At 41.6% G+C, this 24,218-nt stretch overlaps 1 protein-coding gene across 2 annotated transcripts in view; it reads left to right on the forward strand.

The window, feature by feature from the left end:
- The window catches only part of TMTC4 (transmembrane O-mannosyltransferase targeting cadherins 4), a 71,587-nt gene that overhangs the window by 26,798 nt on the left and 20,571 nt on the right, over positions 1 to 24,218 (forward strand). For both annotated transcript variants that reach the window (XM_006122464.4, XM_006122465.4), the window contains exons 6-11: positions 10,939 to 11,036; positions 12,922 to 13,014; positions 15,357 to 15,518; positions 15,918 to 16,120; positions 18,484 to 18,655; positions 18,747 to 18,878. In XM_006122464.4, the coding sequence (XP_006122526.2) occupies positions 10,939 to 11,036; positions 12,922 to 13,014; positions 15,357 to 15,518; positions 15,918 to 16,120; positions 18,484 to 18,655; positions 18,747 to 18,878 (860 nt within the window). The remainder of the gene's footprint in view (positions 1 to 10,938; positions 11,037 to 12,921; positions 13,015 to 15,356; positions 15,519 to 15,917; positions 16,121 to 18,483; positions 18,656 to 18,746; positions 18,879 to 24,218) is intronic.

Raw genomic sequence — 24,218 nt, forward strand, 5'->3', positions numbered from 1 at the left:
GCGATTTCCTTTGTGGGAATTGTCTTTATTAAGACATTTTTGGCATTCTTTTTGGCAGACTCATGTTTCTAGCCATACATAGCTATAGCCTAATATTCTTTGGGAGTATTCATTTCCACCAGTCAGTCAGTAGGCCATTTCCTTCACCCATACAAGGCTTGCTTGTGCGTGTCAGAGTTAGCTGATCTTTCATAGAGGCTAACATTAATAAGCCCCTTTAGTAATGCATTAGTGCGCACATAGAGTTGGGCCATTTTCAGACAGCTTAGATGAAGATACAGTCTCTTTTTTAGGAAACACACCGGGGTATGAAACTCCCCACCCTCTGGCCATCCCCGGCTGGAATGCTTGCACAATCTCGCCTGGGACTCCGGGGTGGGTCAGGGTGGGGGAAGGGAGTTGTGATACCAGCGCCCCAAACCCAGCCCCTTCCTGCCATTACTCTGCCTTCTCCTTCCCGCATGGCGCACTGTGCCCCGAGAATGTGACTTTGGGGGGGCATCATGCCCTATGATGGTGGCGATTGGGTCCCCACATTTTTTTTCTTCCACAGGTATATATCAGCCAGGCTGCGCAATGTGACATTTTTTTTCTGGTATCTGGTCTCTTAAATGGATGCATGTGAAGAAGTTTTTGGTTTGGGAGGTGGACCTGAAAAGGTCTAGAAAGGGACCTGCCACCCCCTGGGAGGGGTGAGGTTCCAAGGGTGTGGGAAAGTAGAAGCTGTCAACCTGGAAAACTTTCAGGAGAGAAGGATGTTTCTTTGAAGTTTGTTGTATTCTAACACACTTTCTGGTTTGGTTCACATGTGTGTTTTGTCTGGATTGTGGGACAGATAGCCATGGACATCATGGTACTGTGTAAACTCAGGATACTACATGAGTTCTGGTAGATTTGATGGCTGGGGAAGAACCGCAATACCCATTACTTGGTACCAAGCACATTCCTGCACCCAGAATTGCTTTTAGCTCCAGATTGTGGACCACCAAATACCCTGGTCAGTATGGTCTGTACCCAATGGCAAGTTTGACAGTGGCCAGGAGGAGGTCATTTCCCTGGCTCCTCATTGTGGCCCTCCATCCCAATCAAGAGTTGTCCTCAATTCCATTGAGCTAACCCACAAGTGTGATGTGGGCCCCCTTGGGTAACTGCTTCACCCATGTCCCTTCTTTGTCCCCATGGCCATATTGCGATTCTTGGGTGACATACACATCCCATGTACCATGGCTATCCCGTGTCTCTTAGAGTCCACCAGGTGGTCTTCTGCAGCCTGCCTGTCCAGAGCCTGTGACTCAGGGAAGGAGGAAGCATTTTTAGAACAGAAAGAAGGGCTTGAAGGGGAAGCAAATTTCTCCCTAGCTCCACCAGAGGAGGTTGTAATTCCTTCCCCCCATCACTAGGTGATGGGTTTAATAATGTTCTGATTTGTACCAAGCGGGTGGCAACTGAACTGCAGATTCCCATACAAGAGGTGGCAGATAAACTTCACAACTTGGTGGATATTCTGCACCCCTCCTCCTCATCCAGAATAGGGATGTTAAGGACTAGTTGACTATGAGATAAGCAAAAGCGTATTGGATAGTCAGTCCACTAATTGATTCCCTCTCCCTTTGCTGCCTCTGTCAGATAGAGGAAGCAAAGTGGGTGGGTGGGGAAGGTACTTCAAAGCGGTGGTGCTGCACATCTGAGCCTGGGATTAGCTGTGCGGCTCTGCTCCTTTGAAATGCTGAGGTGGCATTCCAAGGGGGCAGCCTTGCACAGCTGATCCTGGACCCAGCTGTGTGGTGCTACTCCTTTGAAATGCCACCTCAGCATTTGAAAGGGACAGCGCTGCACAGCTGAGCTGGGGATCAGCTGTGCGGTGCTGCCATGCGTGGAGCCCAGCATTTCCGTGGAACCCTGGATCAGCTGGGGAGTCTCCAGATGACCCCAGGTTTCTGGGGAAATACCGCACATCTCCCCAGCTGACTCCAGCTGCAGCCTGGCATTTAAAATTGGCAGCACAGCATGGAGCCTGGAGTCAGTGGGCAACTCTGAGTCCCCCGCTGACTCCGGGCTCCATGCTGCACTGCCACTTTGAAATGTACAAGAGCCCCCGCTGGGGACTTTTGTACATTTCAAAGCTGGCATGCCACATGCAGCCTGAGTCAGCGGGACTTCCCCCTTTGAAATGTACAAGAGCCCCAGCGGCTACTCGACTCATCACTTAACCGTTACTTAACATCCTTAATCCAGAATTGCCCTTCTTATTAGTGATGTGATTCCCAGAGCCTACCAAAATCATCCCGCAGATAGCAGCCTCCATTGCGCCAACCAACATTAGACCTCAAAAACCCCATCCCTACATCCGTCCCATAGAGGCAGGATGCCTGTTCCAACATCCACAACCCAACTCCATCATAGTGAATCAAGCAACATCATGCCAAGTCATCAACTCCAAACAGTTGGGCTTGGCAACACGGTATTTGTGTCAGCAACATTATAAGGTAAAGTTGTGAATTACCAACCTATCATGGCAAAATTAGTTTATTAATTACGGGAAACTGAATGTGTTTCTGGGCCATTTACTGGAGGAGATGTAAAAGGAGCAATTTCAGGTCATTTTTAGGCTCATTTAATAGCCAGACTAGTACTAGAAACAGCACTGGACATAGCTGATACAGCAGCCTGGTCCCTGTGACAGTGGTACAAAGGTGGGCTTTTCAGCTACACCTTTCTGGGTTGTCCAAAGAGCTGCAGAAGATCTCCAGTTTGAAGGGTCCAAACTCTTTCCAGAGAAGATAGATTATTTTCTCCATATCCTGAGGGATTCTTGAGCCATAATATGCTCCCTTGGAATCTCCTTTTCTCGTTCTCTCCCTCTATTTAAAAAAAAAAAAAGGAGTCCGGTGGCACTTAAGGTAATACATTTATTAGGGTATTAGTACTGCCAGACTCCTTGTTTTTACTGAAACAGACAAACACGGGTACCTCTCTGAATTCTATTTTAAAACATATTTATCTGTCATTGAAAATCTACTCTGGCTTTTGGAAACATCAAGAGCTGACAATTGTTTGCATGTAGTAAATCCTGTGAAACAGTGGTTTACAACCTTTTTTTATACCTAGTCACAAACTTTTGGCAGACCGGTAAAGTTTTATTTGCATGTTCATTATGTAAATAATGAATATGCAAATAAAATGTTACCAATCCACCAAAAGCCCTAGTCCCCAGCGCTGCCGCGAACAGCCGGCTTCAGCTCCAGTATTTGCTACATGGCCGGCGGCTGCCACAGCTGTTTGCGGCAGCTCTGAGGGCTGGGGTAGACCCCGTTCCCAGAGCCCCCCGGTGCCAGCCCTAACCCCAGAGCCCTCCACCCCTGCACTACCCCCAGAGCCCTCCACCCCTGCACTACCCCCAGAGCCCTCCACCCCTGCATTACCCCCTATGCCAGACACACACTTGCAGAGTCCCTTGCACCCAACCCCCCAGTGCCAGCCTCCCACCCTCAGATCCCCCCAGTGCCAGCCCCATGCCTCTTAAAGCCCCCTCACCAGCCTCCCCTAGTGCCAACCTCCTGTTTCCAGAGCCCCACTGCACCCAGTCTCCTCCAGAGCCCCCTCTCAGTGCTAGCCCAAAGCCCAAATATTAGCCCTGTGCCCAGAGCCCCCCAGTGCCAGCCCTGCCCCCATAAGTCTTCTACTACTAGCCCAACCCCAGAGTCCACCACTGCCAGCTCCCCACCCCAGGTGCCCCCCAGTGTCAGCCCCTGCCTCTTAGAGCCCTCACCTTAGAGTTCCCCAGTAGTAGCCCTGCCCCTTGAGCCCCCAGCGCCTGTCCCGCCCTCCCCTCCTCCCCATCTAGCCCTGTGCTGCCTCCCAGCTGAGCGCTGCTGCCTGGGTAGTGGCTGCTCTAAGGCTGCCATGCCGGGCTTCATGCCATTCATGGTCCGCCACTGGTCCATGGACCGTCAGATGGGAATTGCTGCTGTAAAATAAATGTAGATTATTGGATTATTGACTTTCTTAAGGTTGCTTGAATTTTAATGCACTGTACTTGGAGGAATTAATAAAGAGATCTATAATGTAATGTTCTTCATGCCTGCTTTGTCTTTAGCTCTGTAATCAGGCCTGTTGTGAGTGATTTGCTCTGTGAATTTATGATAGTTGTGTTATATACAGTGAGATTTACTCGTGAGATTTGCTGCATGTGAATATTTGGCCAAGATATTAACCTAATGATCATGCCCTTGATTCCTACATTGCTGACATCCTAAAATGACTTTATTCTGCTTTTTTGCTTTTATTCAGAGTTTAAAGTTTCTGCTTAATCTTTCCCACCCACCTCTTGTTGTCTTTCACATAGCATGACATTCAAACTAAAGTAGAGTGACATGCATTCACAGGGTTCTATTACTCATGTTTTGTTTAGATGGAAAATGCTCGTCTCTTCTACATGAAGATCACCATTATTGTGTTGAAGCAAGCTTTGTGAACTATTTTTTTAGCTGTTTAGCAGTTGGCAGAGGACTCTTCTTTTGTTGTTAAATATTGGGAGCCTGATTTTTTTTTTTCCAGGCTAACCCCTCTCACAGCTTGTGCTGTTGTGGCTATATTTTATATTAGTGCATTAGCTAACTGCAAGCTAATGTGGGTGTCTGCTTGAGCTGGAAATCACCACCACCTCCAGCTTGAAGTTTAGATGTCCTAAGAGAACACGTAGTTTAACTGAACAGCAATGCTAGATGGAGTCAAAGTACTGGAGATGAATGATGAGGTTTTAGTCTTAAAACAGATATGAGGTTAAATCCCAGCTGCAGATACTAGCTTTGCCTCTTTGGACCAGTGAATTCTTACTTCAGCTCTCTGAAGTGGTAGGAAAGTAGCTTAAATCGGTCACCTAAGCCTTATGTGTAAATGGAAATGGACAGGCCTTTTCTCAAAGAAGGAAAAACTGAAACTACATTTGGTATTCAGAGGGCTGTGGGTTGTTTCATGTAGCTGGTTTATGTACTCTGGAGAGATTTTCTTTCTTGTTTGGTTGGCCAGCCCAAAAATTGGGAGTGGCTTATTGGTTCAGGAGATTGCTTAACTTTTTTTTTCTTGTTGAATCACACTAATAAAACATAGCTGCTGTGACCTTAAAATCTAAACTGTCTATCAGTTGAAGTAGAAACGCCTAGGCTTAATTAATTCCACAGTGTGGAGGACCCTGTGTATGCAGAATTATTTAGAAATGTTAACCCACCACAGAAATCTGAATGGATGATCATTACATAGTATTTTTTTTCCTCCAGCTCATATGGGTTGTTCATTCAGTCACCTAGACTCACACCTTCTTCTAAGAAGGGCAGTTTTAAGATTTCTTTGTGTGTAAGTACAAAATACTGCATAGATTTACAGCTTTTTTAACAGGAATGTGTAATGCACACTTTGTTTCTTTGGCTTATTTACAATCATGCCCATCTGTTAGCATGGCACTATGCCCACTGTCAATATGGTGTACTGCTTTCAAGTAGGTATAGGTGCCAACCAAAGATTGATTTCCTTTTCTGACAGAAGATCTTCCTAGTAGGAAGCAGTGCAATGTTAAAGAAATGTGCTTCATTAAATTGATTACCTCTGTTGGTATGTGTGTATCTTATAACAATAATTAACTGTTATACAGTGCTTTACCTTTTCAGAAGTTAATTGGTGGCATTGCGAATAGCCTTTCTTCTGCATCTGTTTTTCTAGCCTAGCTTGCTACTGACACTTCTGCATGAAAAATTAAAATTACTGACCCAAGAAAAAACACAAGAAAATACGTATTTAAAGACTTTCTCCTTGAAGTGTATTCAGACTGATTCTTATATTACACCCTTATTGTATCCTTACAATACAGAACTGTCATTTTGAGAGAGCAAGAGAAAATAAAGGGCCAGAATTGCAGTTTTGAAGGAGAGGATCTTGATTATTTCTTTTCTTGATGAGCACTTTCACCATCTAAGAGTGCTTGTATTTCACCTAGTTATACCTGGAGTGCTGAGATGATTCTGGCTTCTGAGAATCAAGGTATACCCAAGTAGTCTCTGCTGCTTGTGTATGTAAGAGAGCAAAAAAAAAAAAAAATGCAAAATAGGTGCCAGACTATCATCTATCTGGGACTCTGGCAATTTGAGCTGGAAACTAGAGCTGATTTTCTCTTAGCCTCTAGCATTACAGCACAATAGGTGCATACATCTATGGTACGGAGAAACATAAGCTTTATCTTCATGTGGAAATGTTGCTCCCATGTATATGTGATGATGATAGAGAGTTGGAGAAAAAGGTGGCTATCAATTTGAAAACTCTTTTTAGTAGTAGATGTGAAATTATTCATCTTGGAAAACTGACTACAATCCTTTTAATTAGGCTTTTAATTTTGTTTTTCATATTCATTATGTTGCAATAGCACCCTTAGGGCCCAAGATGCTATATCAATATGTAGAAAGGTCTTACTCTAAAAAGGAAACCTGGTTAAAGGATGGGAGACCGGAAGTATTGCCACTCCCATTTTACAGATGGGAAATCAAGGCACACGGAGATTAAGGGTCACACAGGGAGCCTGTAGCAGAGTTGGGAGCTTTGAACTGAATAGCCTGAGTCCTGGTCAAGTACCTTGATCATAAGATCATCCTTTCTCTAAGATAAGCAGAAACTTTCAGTTTCCTAAGTATATATTTCCATTCTTCATGGGAATTACCCTTCAGTTGGATGCTTGCTAAATATATTCCTGAATCTTCAGCATAGTTATGCCAGAGACTAATTTGGCTTGTTTTAATATCATTTGCTTGTATACTATCTGTATTTCCAAGTCCTTTCCTTTCTGTTTGGCTGTGACTGTTTAGGTGGTGACAGGGACCAGAGTCTGTAGCAGAAGGAGTCTACTGGCAATCCAGCAAGTACAACTAGTCTGCAGCAGGCTACCTGATTGACTGCACCGTATGATTGGTCAGGAAGGGTGGCTGACTTTTAAGCACAGAAGCGGCTCTCTTGCTGCTCAATGGATATCATGCTGTTCTTGCTTCTATTTTGATTCCTGCTTCCAGTTCTCTGCTCCGTTCTGCTCCAGACCTGGTTCCTCTCTGGCTCTTTTCCAGTGTTGGTCCTCTGCTTTGTCCTGGCTGATTGGCCCTCAATCTCTGGCATTTGGCTTTTGTCACCAGAACCAATCCCCTGCTCAGCCTCTGATTTACAACTCTGATTACACTCTGGCATTTGGCTACTGATTCTTGACTCGTTCCTGGACTTTGTCTACCCGGTACCCAGCTGTAACAGGCCGAATTTTCCCTTTGACCACTATGCAATACCACCCATGGTCCAGTTTGGGCAGCGCCCCATCTTCCCTCCCCCCCCCCCCAAAAAAACCCAAGGCTAGGAGTCCGTCTCTCCAACATGGATCCCTCCCAGGCCAGTCCTTCTTTAGCAGAGTTGGTAGTGGCTCTGGGAACTTGGAGGTGCACATGGCATCAGGGGGTGCCACACTTTCAACCCTATGGGAACTGCAGATCCTGCTACCAGAAACATTTGACACAGGCTACATCTGCACTACAGCCCAGATCGACACTGCAGTCGATCCACTGGTGGTTGATTTAGCAGGTCTAGTGAGGACCTGCCAAATCAATCTCAGATTGCTTTCTTGTTGACCCTGTTACTCTATCTTGGATGAGAAGAGTAAGGGAAGTCGACGGGAGGGTCTCTCCGATTGACTCCCACCCAAAAACCAGTGGTCAGACCGAACAGATCAGTCTGTTTCTGGAACATCTTTCTTAATTACCATCACTTATCTTTCACAGAGAATTTGCCCACAACAACACTACTAGTATCTCCACCCAACATTCCCCTTTGTTTTGCTAAGCATAGATTCCCTTTTCACTTCCCCTTCCCCCAAGAATCCCCATCAAGTTCCCAGTTCCTGCAATTTCTGATGTTAGTGCTCATACCCATCAGGTGTACCAAATGCTTAAAAGCTGGTTAGAAGACACTAAGGCAGCCTACCCACTATCTGCTCATCTGCACTGCCAGCTATCCCCCCACCTTCTCCGTAGGGCATAAGGTCTGGCTGTTTGGCCAGAACCTTAGATCTGCTCACCTGTATACAAAGATGGGCCACCAGTACTTTAGGGGGCCTTGTAAGATTATGGAACAGATTAATCCAGTAACCTTCAGCTAGCGGGATCCCTACATGGTCCATCCTGTATTCCATAGCTCCCTGTTAAAACCACATACTGCAAATGCCTTTCACTGCCCTGCCCCACCAATTCAAGAGCAGGAAGAATACATGGTTTGGTAAATTTTGGACTCTTGCTGATGATGGTGAAGGGTCCGGTATTTAATTGACTGGGAGGGATAGGGCCTAGATGAAAGCTGTGAGAACATGTCCATGACCCTAACCTGCACTCTTTTCACTGCACCTGCTTGAAGAAACCAGGACCTGAGGCCTTTAGAAGACACTCTTTCAATGCTGTTAGGAAGCAGGGCCTGCAGCAGAGTCAGTGTCCTGGCACCCCAAGAAGCACAGTGGGTCTGCAGCAGGCTACCAGATTGATTGCTCAGGAAGGGCAGCTGGCTGGCTTTTGAACCCAGCAACATCAGCTCTCTGGCTGCTCAGTGGGTCTCAAGCCCTCAGCTGTGCTTGTTCTTATTCCAGCCTTGCTCCTGTTTTGTTCCAACCATGGATCCTTTTTTGCTCCTCCCTCTCTGGTACTGATCCTTGGCTCTGCTTCTGGCTTATGGCTCTGGCATTAGGCTCCTATCTCTCCATTTCTGACCTTTGCCTGGTTCCTGGGCTCTGCCAAACCTGGACCCAGCTCAGCTTACCAGTTAGAACTCTCACTTGAATCACTAAGCCAGATGGCCCATGGTCCAGTGTCTAACAGGTGGGAATAAGACCCAATGGCCCTTTCCAAAGAGCAGATGCAGTAATCTCAGTGATATCCTGATCACCATTCTGTTTCTTACATCCACCTCCCTTCCCAAACTGGTACGGAGAAGAAAATGCTGCAAGGGTTTGTATGTGTGATCTCTTGCTAATACCATAAAGTTTCTCTTCCTACACAGTCACTGCACTTCCAGGGTTTTTGTTAATAAAGATCTTTGGGAATCTCATGCATGAAAAGTGCCAGAGGTACTAAATATTACACTCCTACTGATTTATTATTTTTAAGATATTTATTCTAACATACTGCTTCTGATATTAATTTTTCCAAAGCAATCTGATAGGTGGAAAAACTACACCAAACTGTTTAAAAAAAACCCCATACACACTGAAAACATTTACACCCCTCCCCCCAAGCCTGCTGCAATCATCTGAATAAAAATATTCTGAAGACAGGATATGGTATGGAATGGAACATTGATTCATAAATATTAATTTGGCATAGGTTCTTTTAAAAATCTCTGTCCCTGGATAAACGTCCTAAATACATAAGTGTCTTGAAACAGTTGGGCATGTTGTGATGGTTATATTGGAAATGCCTGCTTATGCTGCCCTGAAAGCATCAGCTGCCAAGCAATATGCTGCCTTTGAAGGCTCCTGTCTACAGTAGTCCCCTTCTGTCCCCCCACTGACCCTGAATTGCTATAATGTGTGCTTCCTGACTGCAAAATGTAACTGTTGCACTTTTGGTCCTCCAGTCAGACGCTGGAGTTGCTGAGTTCTGTGACATTTGGTTAAATTATGAATTACTCTTTGGGGGGATTCTGTTCCACTGCATATGCATGGAGTTCATGGCCCCAGTAGATTTAAAAAAAAATGCCTATCTGAATGGGAAGCAAAGGGAGACTGAAAGAGAGTTCACTCACCCCTCCCCAGCAGCGCAGGTATGTTGTTTCAGGCACCTGGATCAGCTGGTAGAGAGGGGCACTGGGACTGAAGTCTCAGCTGGTAGCTTCTACTTTGCACTGGACTCAGCTGCTAGTCCCAGTTGGGGTGGGGGGGACGGGACTTCCTCTTCTCTTACAAGGAGCTGCTTCCATTGTGGACATGGCTCGCAGTTTGGTTCAATGGCTCATAGCACCTCCCCTATAAAAATTGTTCCAGCACTCCTGGCCCAACCACGTTCACGTATAGAATCCCTTTGCCCTTGCATCTGGAACAGTCCCCCTCCAAATCCTGTTCCACACCTGAACACACCCAGATTGCCCCACACAGAACCCACTAATCCCACACCTGGATCACCCCTTGCACTTGGATTCTGCTGGACTGAGCCTGCCTGCTTGTGCTTAGTGTCAGGGTCGGTTGCAGCCTCATTGTTGTGTCTGTGTCCGGAGGCGGGGCAGAAATGCTTCCGACTGCCATGCTGGAACCTCCATGTTTGTTTATTGATACAATTTGCAGAATTTTAAAATATTGTGTGCAGAACTTAAATTTTTTGGTCCAGAATTCCCTCATGCGTAGTTAATGATGTATTCCTGATATACTACTTAAATCAGCCTTGGAGATGCTTTTAACTCCATGGACCTTGCGGATCAAGAAACAGTTAAAATAAGACTCGTGGATGATACCTCATATCTAATAATTAGGATGAATTTTACTTTCATATTCTCAGGCAGCCAGGGAGACTGGCTAGTAATAAGGCCAGAAGTTGGGAATGATAAATTTGTGTCTCCAGCATGGTGGAATGGGGGTGGGGGAGTTAGGCTTTGAAGATAATGTGCTTTGGAAACCTGTGTGGCGCTTCTGTCAGATTAGAATTGGAGAGACAAGAATGTCTACCAAACAGAAAGAGAGATTCTGTGTCCATTGTGCACTAAACATCTACTGGCAAGGGAGAAATGCCTTATTGGTGCCCTCTAGTCTTAAATGGTGAATCTCTCACTAGGCATAAGAGGAAAAAAAAGATTTAAAAAGAAAATGAACAGTGTTGTGTTTTTGTAAAGTTTCTAGTGTTAATGTAGGTTTATGCACCATTTTTATGTCATATTTTACATTGACAGATAAGGAAGGGAACCACTTTTCTATATTCTGGGTACTGGCGAGTATTCTCCTTGGTGCAATAGCCATGCTGTGCAAAGAACAAGGAATTACAGTACTGGTAAGGTCTCTACATAACCACTAAATTCTGGCCTGAGTATCCATAAGCTACTACTGCATACATGTTGCTGCAAATCTTCATATCCAGAAACAGCTTGGATTGTGCTTCTGCATTAATCAGCCTGTTAAGAAAATTGGCTTATGAATGTTAAACATTGACCTCGCCAGGCTTTCTTTTCCTATGGTGCCTGGTGTGTCTAACGTGATTCATTTTGTACTTGTTTTGTGTCTCTGTGATTAGCTTGCATGTGCCTATAGAAGTCTCTACTTGCCCTCTTTGTAGGTGGTATAATTCCAGTTTCAGTTTGTGCTACACTGGGTACCTCTGTTCTTGCATGTCTGATTGTCATCTTGGGCCCTTGCTGCCAGCAAATCTGCAAAGGATATTGTTCATTAAATCCATTGTGATAAATGGCTGAAAGTTTTCAAATGCCCTGTATCCCTTTTTTAAACAACTATTGACACTCCCTGATTCAAAGTGGCTGTTCTGGTTATGTATCCTTTTTACTGATCATCTTTCTTATTTTAAGCACAAATTTAAATAGGCACCTTCTTTAAGTTCATGTGCTTCTGCATCTTTTTACTCACCTGAGGTCATCCTATTTTTGATAATCCAATTACTTCAACAGTAGCCTACTGAGATGCCAAAATTGGGCTGTATTTGTACAGCTGCAGCTATAACTGGGCAGGGTGGCATAGTAGAACAGATGAATACTTAAGGAAAGAAGAACCTTGTTCATATTATTCTTAGTCTAAAGAAGAGAAAATAAATTTCAGAAGACATATCCTGGAGCATAAGCAGAATTGTTTTGAAATAGATTTGCTTTCTTGTAAGGGATGTGTGGGAGACATCAGTGTGTCATGTGTGGGAGCCACATAAGTGGCTCTCTAACTTAAGGTGTGTTGTTTCTCACACTAACATGACAATAATGTTTGAGTAGATGCCTAAGCTTTTATTTTCTGGCTGCCTTTGTTGATGTTGCATTTTCAGGATGATTATATTTGTCCCCAACCTCGGGGATAGGGGCTTCACACTAACAGAATCATAGGCCAAACGAAGTAAAAACAAGGCTAAAAAGATCCATAGAAGCCAAATGTAAAAATGAATAGTGCCTCATGCTGAAATGTCCCTTTCTAGCTGGATCCCTGCCTCCTTCATGCACAAGTACTGTGAACTTTTTTATTGTAAAGATAGGATGTGTGCAACATATACATTGTCATGAAATAGCATGTCAGAATAAAAGGGTATTGAGAGTTGATGGCTATATAGGACCTGATTCTGATCTCCATTAACTTCAGTTATTTAGCCTGTTTTTAAGGTTTTTGTCTGGCAAAATGCCATAGAATTTCGCCAGTGGTTTTTAGCACCTTGTAGGATTGGGCACTTAACATTGTGGCAATTTCAATGAGAACCCTGCCTGGATCATTTGTAACTCTAAGCTATTGCTCTGGCAACCTGTGTGTCTCTTTAAAGGAAAAGGCAATTTGAACCCATGCAGCCAAAACATGCTTGGTGTTTCACAATCAGAATTGCGGGTTGCGTGCCTTTTAAAAAAAAACCACTTTATTGTACTAGTCCCTATGACTGCAAACCCTGGGCTGCAAAAGGGGTGAGGAGAACAGAAGGCGGGTTGGGGAGGAGGTAATTTACTCATGCCTCCTGTTATACATGTACAAGCCAGGAGCCTGGCTGTCTATATACATATGCATAGTTTCCTACAGGCATGGTTTCCTACAGTATTCTGTTCAGTTCTTGGAGGAATTGGCTAAATCCATTTGTAACCGGTTCGGAATCAAAATTAAGCTGTACAATAATTCGCTATAGCAGTAAGATTTTTGAAAATATCCTTTGAATAAACGAGTTCTTCTTTGTTCCTGTTATTTAGGGTGTGAACGCTATCTTTGATGCTCTGGTGATTAACAGACTAAATATTTTGGAAGTTATTCAAAAGGTACTACATAAAGACAAATCATTGGAGGTGAGTGCACTCTATCTTAGTTCATTCTGGCTATTCAGGCAATAAAAAGGATGCAATTTTTGAAGATTCTGGGAGTGAAATAAAAAAAAACTAGTTATAATTTCAGAGTCAGCAAAACAAGGCAATGGTCTGGAACATATCTGCAGCAACATGGATGACCATGGTAGAGTACTGTTGTATCCACCAGACTTACGCCTACTCTTTTCACTGCAATATAAAAGAAGCAATGTCTGAGTATTTAGGAAAGCTGCCTCTGACATGGAATCAGTCCCAAAACCAGTTTCCCTGGTCAATAACCAGAAGCCAAAACTGGAGGTTGACAACATTTCTTTGGCAAAGCAAAGAGAGAATTATTTATCTAGCTTCACAAAATAAAATAAGGCGGAAAAAGCAACTTACAGCATGTACAACAGTATTTGTTGCATAAGAGAATCGCTTTCTCTTTTGGCAATCCAGCTCATATACTTTCTTTGCCCAGAATGCAACTTGACAAGAAAGAAAGAGACTTCCTAGTATTGCTGTGAATGAGAACCCAGTTAATCCACTGGCAGTCACTGGAGGATAAACAAATGACAACAGTGAACTCTAGCTCATCCATTATCAGCTTAGGTTAAATCTGGCATGTCACACATGCAATGGTAAGCACATCCCAGCATTGAGTAAACTTTCGCTTGCAATTGGATAGTCCCTCAAGAGAAGTGAGTTACTAATGACAAATTAATTATCTGTTCCTCCTTTGGGGAGGGTTGAACAAGGCAGAAAAATCTTCATTAGACATTGCGTGGTGCGAAATTTTAGAGACCCATTGCTCCCCTGGTGCTTAGTTTAACTTCTATGGAGCTTTCATAAGCTCTGCAAGGATAAAGTGTGCAGTAAAGACCCTTTGGAGCTTCAGGGGGGATCTCAGTAAATGAGAGTGGACTCCGTAGAACTGAATCAGCCAATTTGAGCAAAGATAGCTAGCTTGAGGGAAAGGGGTACTTCTAGCAGCAGAGGAGTAATAGAGAGTTCAGCAGTGTAATTTGACTAATGTCAGTCAGTTTAATAGAAGTGAGGAGTCTTGGGATCGGTAGGGGACTAAAGTAGAACCACTTCAGAGTTTCAATGAGGAAAATGCTTCAAAGGTAAAAGAAAGTCACTGGAAGAGCTTAAAACATTGTTTCTGGTTTACAATTTTAAATCGTTAGGCTATGTGTGGGAAAACTACAAGTGCCGGTTATTTCTTGAAAATAAGGAGGAAAATATTAATATTGCATTAATTTTAGCTTCTCTAGCCTCCAAAAGTTCTTCTGATTTGTGTATGAAAATGTATCTAAGTCTTTGTATATAGACACTTTCAAGTTTCTTATAGTCCACTCTCCCCGAGGCTAAAGAAACACTAAACTTCTTTTTATCAAAATTTAGGTCCAGACCATCTTTTCAGATTTAAGCCTCAATCTTGAACAAAAGAGCAGTGACACTTCTAGCTTTTGTTTGTTTAAAATTTTTTCTCTCTACCATGATGATTTTCATGTAAAATTCCCTAACCACATTTAGTGGAGAATGTACTAAAAATGAAGTCATAATGGACCATTAGGGGCTGTTTTAAGAATGGATATCTTGCCCATTGGTTTAGTCACACTTTAAAAAAATAATTACCACCAGTTTCCCTAATTAACTGGACAGCTTTCATGTATTAACTCATATAATTTTTATAGTGAATAGATTGAAATGGAGAAACCCACTTGTTAACAATAGTTAAATATTTCAATTGCATTTATTAATTAGATACTTTTAAAATTAAGTGCTCACAGTATATTGCTATTAATTCTCAGCTTATTGTTCTTTCCATCATGCACTATGCATACTTACATCTTACATCTTTTCCTCAAACCCCTTGACATAAACTGACTTGAGAAATAACTTAAACTTCCAGAGACTGGTAGAGATGCTTCTTAAAGAAAAATTGTTTTTTTATTGTAATTCATCAATAAAATTTTGTTTACAATAAGTTTTTCTTTTCAAATGAGTGAACACCACAAAATAAAACCAGAAAGAAGGGAATTCTCAGACTTCATTATTGTTTCTTGATTATTGTTTCCCAAACCCCCTACAATATACCAGATGCTGTACAATCAAAAGAAAGCACAGTGCTTTTCCTCAAGAACTTTTCTTTATAAAGTTGCCTTAAAACAAGTAGATACCAAGTAGGAAAATTTTGTTCAATGTCTATAAAACATTTATGCCATTTGATATTTAGAATACACAAATACCATCTTCTCTCCAGATTTTTCTGTTTTAAATGGGTGGGAAGAAGTTTTGAAGGTGTTAATAATTTGTCCTGCTTTTGTTTTCTCCTGTAGAGTGGTGGCTTGTTTAGAAAGGGACTCTTCTTCAGGATAACTCTTCTGTTGTTGGGAGGGGCCACGATGCTCTGCATGCGTTGGAGAATTATGGGTACAGGACCACCTGCTTTTACTGAAGTAGACAACCCAGCTTCGTTTGCAGACAGCTTGTTTGTGAGAGTAAGTCACAAAACTTTCGTACTTCCACAAGTTCAAAAAAATACCCAATAATAGAGCTGGGCTTTTTTCACATTGCCTCATATTTTGGGAGATTATATATGTGGATCTGGATGGGACAAAGGGCTATGTACAATTGGATCTCCCATCCTCAATAAAAAAAGCATCCAGCGTATGGAAATATTTTTTTTATAAAAATCATTATGATTTTTTAAAAATTCAAAATGAATGGACCTGTACATAATTGAAATCATGCAGCGCTTCAGTTAGGACACTTAGTATTTTAGAAGATACATTTTGGGGATGGAAAGGGAAACAAAGATCACAAAGAAAACTGCTGAAGTTAGTTTTTTTTTCAGAAGTTTAGTATCAAATAAATGTTTGTTTTCCTTTGACTGACAGGCTATAAACTATAATTACTACTATTCGCTGAATGCATGGTTGCTGCTGTGTCCCTGGTGGCTGTGTTTTGATTGGTCAATGGGCTGCATACCCCTTATTAAATCAGTCAGTGACTGGAGAATAATTGCACTAGCAGCACTTTGGTTTTGCCTAATTGGCCTGATATGCCAAGGTCTGTGCTCACAAGACAGCCATAAGAGAAGGTAAGAGACAGTGCTGAATTTTAAATTCCACACTAGGTTAAGTACAATATTATTTTGTTAAATCTAGTACTGATCATTTTAACAATTCACTGGAACCAATATCTAGCAAATGTATTTCAAATAAATATTTATAGCTATTATTACAGTTTCATCCCAATTTGGGCACTGACTACTGGGAAGCAAACTTGTAGAAAGTAGTATGGATGGCTGCTTTATTTTCCTCCTGAAATGGCATTTTGAGAATCTTAGCACTGTAGGTGGTAAAAAGTAATTTGTGGTCAGAGCAGAGTGTAATTGATGTGTGTTGTGCCCCTCTTTTAACAATTCTTTTTTCTTCTTTTGTAATAACAAAAAGGGGCCCTTTTTTTGAAAAGATGTAGTGATTCTGGCCATTGATTAAAAATAAAATGCTATCCCAGAGTGATGATTCTTTTATCAATGAAGGGTTATTGAGAAAATAATTGTGGGGAAAATTGTACTTCATAGAAAATCAACCCAAAAGCTTCTGTAAATAGAAGCCTTTAATATGATAAAATAATTTAACATCTTTCCTGATATGTTTAGGTTGCACTTTTGAATGTCCTTAGCTGATAAATTTGTCAGCTTTCAAATTATATAAACAATTTAATCCATTGTTTAAAGTTTTATCATCTTCTGTGGTGCCAATTTTTTCCCTCTAAATAATGATCTATTGTATATTTCCCTTTCCCCTGTGCTTTTACCAGTTTGCACAACTTAAGTCATTACTAAGTCAGTACTCTCTCATTTAATATAGACACAGAAGCAGTTAGACACACACACACACACACACACACACACACACACACACCAGAGTATGATTAAATGCATAAGTTGCAATTTTAATAAACTATTAATCAGCAAAGAACTCTCTCCCAAACTATCTGGTAAGTCTGTTCAGTGTGCGATTTAAGTGTGTGCCAGTAGCTACAGGGTCTACAAGTCTCAAAGGCCTAGGCCTACGGAGGCAGTCTGGCAAAAAGTCAGAGCTCCAACCTGTTCCCCTCATAATACTGGAGGTAGGAGAGGTAAAGGCATGGATCCCTTTACTATACAAAGCTGTGATTGAGGCCCATGCTCAAGAAAACCCATTGAGTTACAAGAACCTCACCTAGGATATATTTTTAATTCTCCCTCCATCCACATTCCTGTGTTAAAATAATGCAGCAGACAAATGTGTGACATATGAAGTATAAATTCCAAAATCAGGCTACTTGGATTTTTGATCAAAGGTGAATCCCCACACATGTGGTCTTTTGTCATGGTGTGTGTGTGTGTGTGCGGGGGGAGTGGGGAATTCTTCCAGACCCCTAATAAAATTTGACCATCAGTATAACCTCAAAGGGAGCTAGTAAACTAAGAAGGGGGTAAGGGTGTGGCTGGAACAAAGCCAAAATGACTACAGGCCAGCAGTGGACAGAAACAACACTTCCTTCCGCACCCTGCCTCCACAGTTGGGAGCTAGTCAGTGGGTTTTCTCTGATCTGGTCATCCAATGAGAGCTGCAGTGTTTAAGTCAGGCTTAGTTGCAAGCCACTCCCTTTTCCTTTTGGAGTGGGAGAGGAGGGAAGGCTAATGAAAGCCCAAGTTTCTGCCTTTGTTTCAACACAGAGAGTCAATTGGCCAGCACTCATGCTCACCTCTAAACTAACAAAAAAAAAATTGAAAATGCTGTGAAGACCTAGCTCATTTTGGAGTGAGTGGACCCAGCTTTCATTTCAAGTTCCAAAATTGTATTCTAAATAAAAATAAGTGTAAAAATACATGTTTTAAAGTAATAGATAGCTATCTTGATGTGGGTCTCCTTTATGATGAACAGGGCAGCTTTTTGACATGAAGAGTTGACTTCTTTGATAGGTTTTCTATTGAAAAAATGGGTTATTTCAAGTACAGTTTCTTCCTTAACAACTTTACGATGTATCTTTGAGTTAGCTTTTTAAATAACACTCAAATAAAATGCTTTTTAAAACACTCAAATATTTTACCTTAGTTAGTCACATATTAGTTTGAAAAATGTGTAGATAGCTGTAATCATAGTTTTATTGCCTGTATATTTGGGTCAGGGAGAACAGAAATAATGATTTCCAGTTTATTAGGGTCATTTTGTGTCCCAGAATCCAAGTGCTTGACTCCAGTTTAATTTTGTGGGAAGTGTGGCTGGATTTTCAGAGAAGCCCGGGAGAGTTAGGCATCCTGATCCCATTGAAATTCAATGGGAGATAGACAAGAACAGGTAAGTCCACATAATGGCTCCAAATGTCTAGTGAACCATTTATATTTATTAATAGAAACATTTTTTCTTCTAAATTTTGTTGCTGAATTGTGAGTCTGTTTCTTATTTCCAGAATTCTTACACTGGGACTGGGATTTCTTGTTATCCCTTTTCTTCCTGCAAGTAACCTGTTCTTCCGAGTAGGATTTGCTGTTGCAGAGAGAGTCCTCTACCTCCCCAGTATTGGCTACTGTATGCTACTTACATATGGATTTGGTCTGTTGAGCAAACAAGCTAAGAAAAAGGTACTAATGAACAGTCAATAAAGTTGATGACCAAGACTAGTGGAAGAGTTTTAAAACAATGATTATTAACCCAATATCTCGTTTCTTCAAGAAAATGCTTGCTGCTGCGGTTCTTGGGATCCTGTTGACTAACATGCTGCGGTGTGCTATCCGTAGTAACCAGTGGCGGTCTGAAGAACAGCTCTTTAGGAGTGCTCTATCAGTGTGCCCTCTCAATGCTAAAGTAAGTTGGTCATGCTCACTTTTTATTTAGTTTTGTGATATTCCACATCATGTATATATTGCAGTACTGTGTCTCATGTACAGTGCTAGCCTGGTGAAAGCAAAGCCTAAAATGGACACCTGAATTATAGTAATAGCATTGTCAACTTCTCAGCTATTGCAAGTTACAGTACTTCAATTCAAAACTGAAAAAGATTAAAATAAATTGACTTCAAGGAAGACCTTGAGTCAAGTAAGAAAAGAGCAAATACAAAATACATAACTAGTACCATCTGTTGAAATAGTCACATAAATAAATGACTTTCTACAACTGTCTCATAGTCTGTGTAAACAGAAAAAATAAATCCTAAAAGTGTATTCAACTGATTTGCTGGGGTATTTAGAATCCTATTTTTGTCTACCTCAGTGGTATTAGTACCTTTCTGCTTTTTCTCCTGTTAGCTGTGCTGCCTCTCAAGGGCTATGGGAGAATGAACTCAATCACTCATCTCAACAGAACTGCAGAGTCTATGGGTGTGATTCTCACTTCTGCTCCTTGACATCCATTAAAATGGCCAGAATGATGAAAAGGAGCCATAAAAGCCTCCAATATGGACAGAAAAGTATTCCCTTGTTGCAGGCCCTGCAGAAAACAGCCAAAGGCTGCCTTCAGATAACCCCCTTGCAAGCCCTGGCTTAGGGGGAAAGTTGGGGTGACGCTGGAGGGGACTTGTCAGTTATGGGCACCGGGATTCCATAGGGCAGCCCTGAGTCGGCCATAATGTAAGTCCCCAGGGCTATCTAGGTTTGTTCCAGGTCTCTAACTCCTGGAGCAGCCCAGTATCAGGAGAGTTAAAAGCCATTGTAAACCACCCACATTCTTGGGCTGTAAGTTCTGTGCTGCCACTCTAAAAGGTGCAGCGTACATCACCTTCTAATACTAGCATTATTTTACAGCCTAGAAAAAATAAAGCTTGAATTTTGACACACAACCCCAGTTGAGTTTTCAGGCTGGCAGCAAGAAGGGAATGTTCCCCATCTCTCTATTTGTAAACTATTACGGTTTTTGCCATTTTTTTGACGTACAAGAGCAGTTTAAATTTCATTCACATTTTGCGCATACTAGTTGAGATTTCCATTGGGCAACATCTTCCTAGAAAAATATCTTACCGGCTTACTGAATTTCAGAGCTCTATAGTCTAGAAATGTCACAGAAAATATGGATCAGGACCCAAAGTCTTGTGGAGTTGAAATTGAATGTTTGAACTGCTTAATTTACAAAATTAATATAAACATTCAACTTGGAGAAGTGAAAAATATACAGATTAATTCAAGAGAGCTATACAGGGGATACCTTTAAAAAGATCTTTTGCCCACATTTACAACAAGGTGAGACGTACCACTCTTAGGGTACGTCTAGACTACATGCCTCTGGCCCCAGAGGCATGTAGATTAGGGTACCGGACGTAGTAAAATGAGGCGGCGATTTAAATAATCGCCGCTTCATTTAAATTTACACGGCTGCCGCGCTGAGCCGACAAACAGCTGATCAGCTGTTTGTCGGCTCAGCGCGATAGTCTGGACGCGCGGGTGTCGACATCAAAGGTCTTTGTCAACCACCCAGGTATGCCTCCTGGGATGAGGCATACCTGGGTGGTCGACAAAGACCTTTGATGTCGACACCCGCGCGTCCAGACTATCGCGCTGAGCCGACAAACAGCTGATCAGCTGTTTGTCGACTCAGCGCGGCAGGTCGTGTAAATTTAAATGAAGCGGCGATTATTTAAATCGCCGCTTCATTTTACTACGTCCGGTACCCTAATCTACATGCCTCTGGCGACAGAGGCATGTAGTCTAGACGTACCCTTTGGGAGGTGAATGGTTAACTGGTTAGCATCACCCTTAGTGGGTGATGCTTACCAGTTATGGTTAACTGGTGGGGGCTGGAGCAGCCCCCTGCCTAAAGTGGACAGGGGGGCCCACTCTAGCATAGCAGGGCCCATGGTAGGCCCAGCCTGATGCATCATGGGCAGAGGTGTTCTAGTTCAGCTGAAGCCAAGGCGGATCCAGCCTGGCCAGGACAACACAATGCAGGTTGCCAGGGGTGTTCCAGCCCATTCGGAGTAGCCCCTACCCATGGCAGGGGGCCCATTCCAGCCCACTCCCATTTAAGTGGTTATCCGATTAAACATAACGTTTAACATATTAACTGACACTATGGGATTTTACATCTATAGCCACTACTTCCTAATCTCAATAAATGGAACAAAAACTACTTGCTTCTGAGGTTCTCTTATGTGGTAACTGTAGGCAAACATCTGCTTTGTAATGATCACTTCAGAATTTCTCATTCTGGAGGAATAGTAAATACTGTAAAATAAAAATGAAGCTTATGCAATCTCTCTCTTTGTACCTGCTTGCACCCTTCTCAAAATATTCTGTCATAATAGGTTTGTAAGAGTGAGTGTGATTAGTGTTGATTGGTGGGGAGATGTCCATCAACTCTCCTAATCAACCAGTCACATTTTAAAATAAGGAAATGACTCTTCTGTCTTCATAGTTACAATTCCCAGTACTTTAGTTCAGCCCTTCGTATTCCTATCCTGTTAGTGTCTCAGGGATTGTTTTCATAGTAACATACTGCCAATTGCAGCATTTGTGTGTGTGTGGGGGGGGGGGGGGGGGAACTACTAAAGAATATAAAAACACTGCCAGGGTATCATTTTTCCATGATTGGAGAATTCTCACCCACTACCACAGAATTGTGCACTACAATCTGAGTTGGTTTTTTTCTGCCTTTTTTCCAATTATGTTTCCAATCCTTATAATTAAAAAAAGTAAACCTGAAAATGGGCACAAATCATAACTGATTCTATTTTTATCTTCCTGATACTGCAGATATGATAGCTATTAGGGCTGTAACCTGCCTATTCGTATCAGTGGAGTGTTAACACTGAAACATTAAGATGGTATTTAAATATCTAAATTAACTAGTTCACTGCTTTTACTTCATTATTTTGGCAGAAAAATCCAGTTTGTGTTTTAACCCACAATCCAAATTGTCTTCCTTACCAATCCAAGTTCTAAAAGCCCCAGATGATTCTCAGTAAGATACTAAAACCTCTGGCTTCCATCTTGACCTCTCCTACAATGTAAATTTGGTTTTCAAAACCAAAATCTGTGACATATTGAAAGCCATAAGTGTGCAAACAGTGTAACATAAGTTTACTGTCAAAATAAATACCAGACACTCGTTACTATTCATTTTCATGTTTAACTCACTTTAAATGGAGCTGCCATATTTCTTCCTCAATCTCCTACACCAGACTGATGTAGAATTGAAGTCTCTGCATAGAATTTAGTTCCAGCATGCTGTAGTGTATGCCAGGTCTTGTGAATATCGATTCACAACAGGGTAGCATGGTGACAAAAAAACTTAACAAGAATTCAGATTGTCCTGCGGAGTACTGAATCTCCTCTTTGGGGCAATAGACTTAGCTGGCTCAGGTAGATGAACTGTGTCTCTCATATCACCAGCTTTGGCCCTGTGATTTAAAATTTGTTGTAAATGGATAAAACCCTATGAGCAAACCACAAATATTTTGACACTTTAAAAAAGGGTTCAGAAGAAGGAAAAGTCTGCAAGTGTGCAGGAAGAAAGCATATACATAGTTAGCCTTGCTCTGTGGTTAGAGTTATCTTAGAGATTTAGAATACTACAGTGTTACAGGCTTATAAAGGGCCTAGATCAAAAGCCAAATTGGAGTCTTGCCACTGACACGTAGTTCTGCAACAACACAGCCATTAAACAGGCAGAAAATATTTACTCCTTTTTGCCTTTTAGAAAATAAATATGTTTGGCTGCAAAAATCATTTTAAACTAGTCCCAGAATTTTAAGTTTACAGACTGCAAATTCGCTCCTTGTTTCTTGATTTTCTTTAGAAAACTCTATTAGAAATAATAAATGAAATGATTTTATTTGACTATTAATAACTCTTTCAAAATAATTAATAACAATTTGTTATTCCCAATTAGATAGTGGCTTCATAAAGTCCTCTAATGTAATTTAGATGGTGACTAAGGGGCAGCTGGGTTATATGTGTATTTGGCATCCAAAAATTGGTTCGCCTTGGCGCTCAGTGCATGTCTATGTCTTCCATCTGTTTTCAAGTGGTTGCTGACAGACACTCTCAGAAACATATCTAGGATAGCCTCAGGCATTCTGCTTCTCCTTTGTCCATGAAGCTATCGAGTGGTTGTGCTTAGTTTGTGCTTCCCAAAATTCTGCTTTCGCTTCATACTGTCTCAGCCTCTTGCCTGGTGACATTGAATCAGACACTTAGGCCATTCATCACAAACTAATCTCTAGAATTTCACTTCATAACATCTAATGTTACTCTAGTATTTGCACAAATAGCTAGCATTTTGATTTTCAGTGCAGATACCAGATACTTAGTCTGTATTAATTCAGTGATTGTTTGGAATCCTTATCTGAGAAACTGGTAGTGCTGCATGCTTAGCATTTCCTCCTGTCTTTTCTCCTTTTCTCCAAATATATATATTGCTTGCCTGCTCTTGAGACAGCCTGCTCTGGAGCTGAAGCTATGAAGCTAATTGAGTCTATGAACTATTAAACTAGTTGCCCAAAGGCTGACTCCCAGATCCTTTCTGCTGCACTATTTTCTTTCTTTGTCTACACTCAACCTTTCTTCATTTTGCTTTCATGATCAGTGACCATTTATCTTGGCCATCTGATTCCTTTGCCAGTTTCTTAGCACGATCTAGCATGATTTTGTCATTTTATTTCACCGCATTATTTCCTACTTCCTCTGAAGAGACAGTAGTATAGTTTATATTTCATTTTCTTTTTTAAAAAAACAGCAACATACTCAACCCCCTTAAGTTCCACACATTGGTTTTTCCTGTTACTTTAATCCAACTCAGACCTTCTCATTACTTAAACTAAATAAAAATACATTTTAGAAGTGTTTATTTCTCATTTGTTTTGCTAATTCACTGTTTAACTTTCTTACATAGGTAAGAACAAGTTGATAAGATGTTTGGAGTCTATACTAGCTTCCTTAAGATTAATGTGTATAACATTTTTTCTTGTTATTAATAACAACAATCTCTAAGCTCTTCCAAAGCCTTCATCACCATGTGGTCAAAGTGGTATTTGTGCTATGTTGCGACATAGTGTTTCCAAATTTAGCAGTTTTATTGTACAAAAAACTTCATATTAAAGTCAGAGTACCTGGAACCATGTGATTAAATGAGGCTCTCAGCTTTCATTTTAAAAAGCTCCTAACTTCTAAGCCTCATAAACGCAGAGAAAAGCTTGGAACTGTGAATCTTAACAGT

The sequence above is a fragment of the Pelodiscus sinensis genome, chromosome 1, assembly GCF_049634645.1.
Source record: "Pelodiscus sinensis isolate JC-2024 chromosome 1, ASM4963464v1, whole genome shotgun sequence".
NCBI lineage: Eukaryota > Metazoa > Chordata > Testudines > Trionychidae > Pelodiscus > Pelodiscus sinensis.